Source organism: Echinops telfairi, unplaced genomic scaffold (assembly GCF_000313985.2).
Source record: "Echinops telfairi isolate 266 unplaced genomic scaffold, ASM31398v2 ScPeMD7_7469;HRSCAF=8507_1, whole genome shotgun sequence".
Lineage (NCBI taxonomy): Eukaryota > Metazoa > Chordata > Mammalia > Afrosoricida > Tenrecidae > Echinops > Echinops telfairi.
The window spans coordinates 62,208,189-62,217,467 of NW_022111373.1; the positions used below are offsets into that span (position 1 = coordinate 62,208,189).

At 34.4% G+C, this 9,279-nt stretch overlaps 1 protein-coding gene across 1 annotated transcript in view; it reads right to left on the reverse strand.

The window, feature by feature from the left end:
• The window catches only part of RASA1 (RAS p21 protein activator 1), a 115,400-nt gene that overhangs the window by 46,019 nt on the left and 60,102 nt on the right, over nt 1-9,279 (reverse strand). Inside the window, 3 exon segments of the mRNA XM_013004895.2 lie at nt 2,564-2,595; nt 4,925-5,042; nt 8,545-8,615. Coding sequence (XP_012860349.1) covers nt 2,564-2,595; nt 4,925-5,042; nt 8,545-8,615 — 221 coding nt within the window.

The following is a 9,279-nucleotide window of genomic DNA, read 5'->3' on the forward strand; positions in this document are numbered from 1 at the left end:
AGGCGCCATGGTAGTATAATTGTTCCTTGGGGTGCTAACTTCAAGGTCAGCAGCTCCAAATCACTCTTCTACAGAAGAAATCAAGGCTTTCTACTCTCATGAAAAATTAGTCTTGTGAAGTTTTACCCTGTACTACAGGGTAGAACTATAAATTCAAACAACTTGAAGGCAATGAGTTTATTGGGATTAAATTAGGCAAATTACTGGAAAAGTCATCTTCATGGTGTTAAAAAGACATAATTTCACTTAAAGAACTAAGGTATGCCCGACTCAAACCACGGTATTTTCCATCACCTCATATGCATACAGAAGCTGGACAGTGCATAAGAAGATCCAAAGATACACTGCTTCTTCTGAAATGTAGTGTTGATGAATACTGAAATTGCCATGGACTACTAGAAAAATTAGCACATTTATCTTGGAGGAACTATTTCTGGAGTGCTCCTGAGAAACAGAGACATCAAGACTTTTTCTCAAATACTTTGGATATGTTATAAGCAAAGACCAGTTCCTATAGAACACCATGATGCTCTGTAAAGTACTGAGTCAGCAAAAAAAAGAAAAAACACTCAACAAGATGTACTGACATAGAGTATCTGCAAAAACAGCCTCAAACATAGCTGATTATGAGACTGGTGCAGGACTTGGCAGTGTTTCTTTCTAGTGTACATGGGGTCTTTAAGAGTCGAAACCAATTCAACAGCAACAAGTACCACCAAATGGGTCAAAAATCACAAAGTTAGGAAGCAGGAAAAATCACAATAGTAAGAAAAAAGAGAGACTCAGTCAGAGTGGGATTTATACTTTAAGCTATAACTGGATATAGCTTTAAATAGTCACTGACATTTAGTCTGCATATTTGTTTTAGTTTTTAATAATCTATGCCAGGCATCCTCAAACTACGGGTCACGGGCCACAAGCGGCCTACTGAGGACATTTATCCAGCCTGCTGGGTGTTTTTGCCCCATTTGTTTTTTACTTCAAAATAAGATATGCAGACTGTGCATAAGAATTCGTTCATAGTTTTAAAACTATAGTCTGGCCCTCCAATAGGTCTGAGGAACAGAGAACTGGCCCCCTGTCTAAAAAGTTTGAGGACCCCTGATGTATGCTATTATTTAAAAGAGAAAGTATCCTCATAAACAAATTTATAGCTTCTCTGGAAAATCTGAAGGATTTCACAGCACTAAACCCATCCCTGCACACATCAATTAAATAAAGCAAGTGTTTTACAATAAGTAAACACCTAGTTTTCCATTTCACATAGTTTTTCCTAACACCAAGAGTGTATGTTATCTGCCATACATCATTATACTTGAGGTGCTGCATTCTTACAATAGAAAAATAGTTCAATCAAAAAGGGGAGATGATCAAGATTATTGTGATTAGAGGAAAATTAAAATCTTTATTTCTAATCCACGAAACATGATTGCATTACCTGTCTGACTGCTTCAAACATTAATTAAAATTGTCAACCCCTAACCTTGGCAATGAGAGGTTTCAAAGTAATATAAGCAAAAAATTACTGTCACTGATTGTCACTGAAAGTGACCATCTATTTTGTAGCGACACAGAACAAAAAGGAAACGATCTTAGAAAACATCTTATATATCCCACTTACTGAAAGGTGGGAAGTAAGTAAGGTTACTTTCAAAACGAGAATTCAGTTTACATTTTTTTTTTATGTTGTAATGGTTGGAACACATGCACTTGATAGGCAAGTGTTTAATTCCACCTATAAATGCTGAAATGATAAGAAAAAATATCCCACTAAAAAGTTATTAGAATGTAAGAAATCTTACTTAAATAATGTGTACTGAGATAGAACTAGAATTGAAGGTTAAGGATGTTAGGAACACATATACACAATAAAACGTCAAGAGGAATGAGGACAATAAAAAAGATCTTCAAGGACAGTAATAAACAAAATTACAACAAAGCTGAAATGTCACATGCTGTGATGGTGTCCCCTAAGAGGTTACTGGTTAGCGCTAGTAATGAATTCTGGACTATAAGAGAAGAATGTGGCATGTAGTAGGTATAGTAATACCTGGTCTTTGAATGAGCTCTTATAAGATAGCCAGGTCGAAAAGATTATAAAAATTTAAAAAGTCCTTGCAGAATCTTATTAAAATGGTGAAGAATCATGATCTTGGGGAAAAGTTCTGAGAAGACAAAAAGCAACAAAAACTGAACAGTAAAAATGCATATAAGATCTAACTATGAAAACAAGAAACACTACAAAAACTCAATGAGGAATAAAAAAAGTAAGGAATTGTGATATTCATAATGCGATTAATGTTTATCAAAGGTCTTTAGTAATACAAAAGTTACATACATGTATATAAATAAAAATTTGACTTTATCACTAGGTTCTTAGAAAAAAATTTAGACATTACTCCCTGAACAAAGTAAATACATTTCAAATTAATCACAAAGTATAAATTATCTTTTTAAATATTTTAACTGAAAATTTTCAATTAGTAAGTTTGTGATATATATTTATTAAATATATTTGTGCTTTTTGGTTTTTTTTCCCTTTTACCAGTTAACAAAAACTCACATTTTGCCTTCATGTGGATCTTCTTCCCGGCCCTAAAGGGAAGACATCAAGAGATTTTATATAATTACCTATTAATCAACTCTTACTAAGAGGAATTTGATATCCAAGTATATTTTCACACTGCCTGACACTTCTCCAGAATCTGAATCATCTCGGAATGGCTTTTCATACTATACAAAACACACTACCTTCAAAGAAACCCTACTGTGAAAAAATATTCTAAATATTAAAGTGAAAAAAGTTTACAATTCTAACTGGTTAATTAATTTCATTATTAATTCCAAATTAAGCATATAAATTTCTCATAGCCATTATTACATACAAGGTCGCTATGAGTAAGAATCAATTCAATGGCTGTGAGTTAGGAGGTTTTTTTAGTATCACATTATTCACTCAAATAAGTTGCTGATTTGTGTTTTTTACTTTCCTTGTATTGATAAAAGATGATATCTCTTTACACTAGATTGGATAATGAGATAGTTAAAGTTTGTTTTGCCAACCTGGCCGATAAACACATGAGGGGTTAATTGAAAGGAGAAATATAAACAGCTTGGTGAGCCTTGCCTTTTGAGTTCTTGGTTCTCTTGCTTTCTGATGATCAGACCAGGGTGCAGTTAGCTGCCTTAGCCAGTTCCCTGCTTCAGCTGGCATGGCTCACTTCCCGCAAGACATCCCTGAGAAGCCGCATGGATCTACCCGGATGCAGCCCTGGGTGCTGGAACAGCCAGGTGGAGACCCCTGCCAGCGCTGAGTTGCTTACACGTTCACTAATTCAGCCTTCCTCCTACAGTCGGTGTCATAGTGTGTATTTTGTGAGATGGAGGAGGACTTTGTGGATTGATGTCAGACACATGGGTTAATGTTGGACTTGAGGGCTTGGGCAACACTGGGTTGGGATGTTTTCTTGATGTGCACTTAACCTTTATATAAAACTCTCTCTTATACATGAGTTTCTGTGGATTTGTTTCTCTAAAGTACCCAGACTACCACAACATACATGCACACATACATGTATCATGTATATGTGATATGAGTATATGATGTAGTAGGGCCACTTTTCCTTTGTATGCTTTACTTCTATTAAGATATGGCTGCTAGAACCGACAGACAAGAGAATAAGAAAGAAAAATAGTTTCCATTGTCTTAGAGCAATAATCAGAAAAAAGAATTTACACATGAGGGTGTTTTTTATAGTTAATGGGAAAATTCAAGAACTTTTTAATTTCACTGTTCCATGGACTTTTTGAAGCCTCCTCATATTGCCACTGCTATGGCATAATTAAGAAATTGCAGAACCGAGAGTTGTAAATATAACACAAAATCACCATTACATTCCACTAGCAAAATTCAGTAGGGAAGAATGAATCCCAAAATTACAATGTTCTCTTATTTCGATAATACTATCTTCTCTGAAATGCAAATACTACTTTGAATGTTGGTCAGCTCTCTAAAAATATATAAATATGGTAATTTATACTATGTGATATAACTATTAATCTATTATGTACCAGCAGCAAATTATAAAAACAGAATTAGGAAAATATTACTATACATACTCGTGTAAAAGCAGAGTTTTTTCAGCACATTTTTAATGCAGTTTTTGTGGTAAAATTAGGTGCCTTGGCGGATATTTGGGTTGGCTTATACTCGAGTATAGACAGTAATATACTAGAACAAAGTGTTAATATATACATAATATAACTGAACTTTTCCAAGGTTACCAGAAAATGATATGCATATTAAAAGAACTTGCAAATGCTGAAACCTGTGTAAGGTGGAAAACTTTCAGAGAAGGAAAAGATAACTGCTCTACTTAACATGAGTGATATAGAAAAGTGGTTAAGAATAAACTCTTTCAAAGGCAGAAAACTTGTGAGACCTGGGCAAATAAGGTAGTCCTGTCAAGTTTTGCCACTCATAGGTTTAACTGTATTTAAGATATCTGAAATAAAATATGTGAAATATAATTTGAAATAAAATATGTATAATCAATTTTTAAATGATTGAAATGAAATGACAATTTGACTTAATTGTCTTTCTTCCAGAAAGAAAAAGGGAGTTTAAAAAGGATTCACAGAAGCACAAATGCTAATATATTTTTAATTCACAGTAACGCAAAAAGCCTTCTAAATTCTAATAGCTATACAGTATAGCATCCTAACTTGGTAATTTTCCATAGGGAAAAAAAAAAGTCATTTACTAATAGTAAATATATTTGAATGAAAATATCCTTTGGCCTTATGAATTAAAGTATTCCATGAAATAAATTAAAAACTAGTTAAGAGCAAATTTCCCTGATAACAGACAAGTTTCAAATTTTCACAAAATGTTTAGAACTCTGAAATTAGGAAGACAACTTACCACTTCTTCTACAAGGTCTTCAACAATAAGGCCTTGTTCATCTGTTCTTAGGTTTGTAACCCACATCCATCCATCTTCTAATTCATTATGGACAATAAACATATCACCTTTTAAGAAACTGAAAATAGAAATTATTTTATTAAAATTACTTTTTTTATTAAAATAAAAAGTGTAATACGATTATTTAAGTAATCCTACACTTACTATATGAAGACATATTTAAACCAAACGCACTGTCATCGAGTCAACTGTGACTAAAAGTGACCCTGCAGGACAGAGTAATTGCTCCTGATGGTTTCCAAAACTGTAAACCTTCATGAAAGTAGAAAGCCTCATCTTCTGCAGAGCAACTAGCGGTTGTAGTTAGCAGCCCAACATGCAAATTACTACCCCACGAGGGCTCCACAGAGATATTGGGATAATGGAAAACACCAGAGATTAAAATAAAATACTCTATGTTTTTGCTCTATTTCAGTAATCACCTACATGTAAAACTCTGAAAATCCTTAATCTTTTGACAGTAAAATTGATGTGATAATGGTACCTGGATTATCTATGTACAGGGTAATGTTCAATTCAAATTAGGACTTTTGAAAACTGTAACTAATTTTAAACAAGAACTTTAAACTGAACTTAAAAACAAGAAGCATAAATTTCAATGTTACCATTTTTTCATATAGATAAAATCATACATAAAATATGAAATCATTATTAACTCATTAAATATACACGATACAGAGTTACTATGGAAAAACTATTTTAGATAAGCACAATTAACTATTATTGATGCCTATATAAATTAACATTTTAAAAGTAAAACCACTAGGGATTATTTAATTCACTCACATACCCATAATCCATACAACACAGTATTCTTTTCTGGAAATTAAACTAAGGGAGAAACTAAGAACATATGCATGTCCTTTCTACCATGAACTTCAGAGTAGAGAGCAACATATAAACAAAGTAGTTTCTTTAAGTGGAAATTTCTATCCTCCACTTAACCATGTAAGTTACCAATATAAAATCGCCAAAAACTCCTTGTAGTTTTCCTGTCAGTTTTAAAAGAATACTTCTGAAAAATTAATGTACTTTAAGATTAACTTTATCCATAAAGAATTTAGTCTTTATCCTTGGTTCCTAGAATCATGTTTAAAATCTTGGAATTTCTTCAATAATTACAAGTGGCTTTGATGAAGGACCATATTATGGTAAATAAAGTGACTCTAGATGGAAGTTAAAAAGGCCACAATAACCTACTGCAAGGTATCAGTCTCAAAGTATCCGCCTCCTGATAGCCAATTACCTAAAGAGCACCCCATAATAAACAATCTGGACACTGAAGTTCTAAATGGGTGTTCTAAATAGTAAAGGGACACATGGGTGTTCTAAATCATGACAGGCATTAATGAATGAGGGATGAGTTACATGTGCCTTGAAAACCTTGCCCCATAGGTCTCTTCATTTGTATCCTTTCTACTATAATAAAATTATAATCAAAACTATAGCACTTTCCATGAATTCTGTGAGTCATTATTGAGCTTAAAGAATAGAACAGCCAGGTCAGATTTATGGTATTACAAGAACCAACAAGCTTATTGATGGCATTCTAAAGGGGTAGTGAGAAAACCCAAGAATCTGTAGCCAGCACATCAGTACATTTGGTAAAACAGAGGGGCATCAACAAGATGGCCTGACACAGTTGCTGTAACCATGGGCACAAACGTAAGAACAATTGTAGGGATAGCACAGGTCCAGCCAGTATTTCGTTCTGTTGTACAAATGGGTTGTTACAATTCAGAATCGACTGGACAGCACTTAACAACACTATTACAAGTCAGAAGTGAGGTATGGGTAGATTTGTGGCTAGCATTTTAAGTTTGGGGCACCTTAGTTATAAGGAAACTATGCTTTAACTTGTGAATGCTGATCTAGCTCTGGGTGGTTAATAAATCGGAATATATATCATTCCATAGTTCATTTCAACATTCTTTTCCTTCCTGGACTCCTTGACATTGTCTCCCTTTTACCCTCCCCCCTCCCACCACCACCACTACTGTACCCCCTCCCTGAAATCCTTATTCTACTTGATGTCCTTATAGGTTCATCAATCCTGGGTTCCATATACTGAAAAACATAAAAACATACACACAAATTCAAGAGGGTGACTCCTCATATGACATAACACATGAGATAAACCCTAATATGAACAAACAAAACGAGAATGTTGAAAGGCAGATCAGGTCCAGCGTGTATCGGAGAGGGGGAGAGGGGTGTCAAATGACAAAGCTTTTACCTTTCATGTCAGGTTTATCCCTTTGATTTATATAAATCTCTCCAAGGCTTAGTAACCACTTTCCTCCCACCCTTCTATTATAGAGTGTACATGTCACTCTCAGCAAAGTTGTAGCTCCATGAGTGCCAAGAGTTATTCAAATATCAGTTAACTCAACAACTGATTTTTCCATCATTTTTTAAAGCAAGATTGAAGCTAAAAAAAAATTAAATTATTTAAGAATTGTAAACAAGGAGCCCTGGGATCCTTGCTTTACACAAGGCCAGCAGATCAAAACAACAAGTCGTTCCTCGGGAGAAAGATGAGGCTTTCTCCTCCTAAAAAAGAGTTGGTGTTAGGGTTAGGGTTAGGGTAAAAGAAAGAAAGAAAGAAAAAAAAAAGAGTTGGTCTTAGAAACCCACAAGAGCAGCTCTACTCGGTCTTTCTAGGACTGGAATGAGTCAGAACTGACTGCATGGCAGTAAGTAACCAAGAATGAGTCTTGGATTTACCAGTATAATCCAAAGCAAAGTCCCATCAAAAAAGTGGGTTATGAAGGAATATCCTGGGCCAGTTGAATTCAAGACAAAGAAGTCAGCAAACAAGGTTATGTAACTGTTTTGAGGGATTTCAGAGGGGTGATCTTGATAAAAATTTTTTGCAAACACTGAATGATTATAGGATCTCATGAAGAAATTTTAAGAAAACTGAATCCTTCACTAGTTGAGAGAAAGGTCAGGAAAATTGCACCATGAAAATGTTTTCTGTCACAACTGTCCTACAAGAATTTCAATGACACTCTTTACTCCATCCACTCCATCCATTCTACACCCCTAATCTTGCCCCTTCACGCTTCATTTTGCTTCCCAAATTCAAAGAATATTTTGAAGGATGCCACAAGTGTTTACACGTGGTATAAATGAGCAGTGCAGCATTCTTCAGGGAAAGGTTAGAGACGGAAACACTGTCTTCAGAAGTGTATATGCACAGATGGAGTAGACACTGAGAAACAATAGCTTCACATGGTGATAGTTAATAGGTTTCTGTGATTTTGTAACATTACTTTTTTATTTACCTTTGTATATTGCAAGAGAACTATTTTCACTTTGTCAAAGGAAGTCTAGTAAGATCTTTCTCCTGTGGCTACTCTGATTCAAAGTCAGTCTCGATAAGCCAATATGAGAATATAAGAACAAAAGAACCAACATTGAAGGTATTTTTATTTTGCTGTATGTTATTTCCTCAAATTCCAAAACCATCTGAATCCAAGCACAGAAATTTTCAAATCCTAGCTCTTTCAAAACCTATTTCAAGTGCTCATAAATAAGAATACATTATAAAATACCTTATTTCATCCGTGTCTGGTACTTTTGTGTAAGGTAGAATGGCTCGCACACGCCTTCTATCTTCTACTGGCTAAAATGCATAAAGATAAAACATTTTAAAATGACAAATAACTTAATTGTCTCAATAACAAAAGATGTGTCCTCGCATATAGATGAAGCCAGTATGAATCCATATTATACTCAATAGCATTATCCAATTATTTTGTATTAAGACTCCTAACAATTTATACATCCAGAGCCTCAAAATGCTTTTTGCTTATACCAAAATTCTTTTAACAGTATAATCAATATATTTATACTAATCAATATGAGTTATCATTCATTTATATATTAGTTAGACGAGAATATATAAATGAGTCTATCTTTGATGGCATAGAAGACATTTCATTACCTTGCAACAACTTCAGAATAACAACTGACATCAATAATTTTATTCAAATATATAAATTAGACTAAATGTAGACTGTCATCATGGATATTATTTAAAAATAAGATACCTAAGTCAGCTAAGGTGCCACATAGCACCAACGAAGCACACAACATTCCTCTAATTCTTTAAAGTTTCCTCCCCCTGCTCCCCCAACTATCATGACCCCCAGTTCTACCTGACAAATCCAGCTAGACAGGAGCATGTACACTGGTACAGATAAGAACTCTTAACAACAGAATCCAGGATAGATAAACCCCTCAGGAACAGTAATGGGAGTAGCAACACCATGAGGTAAAGGGGAAGG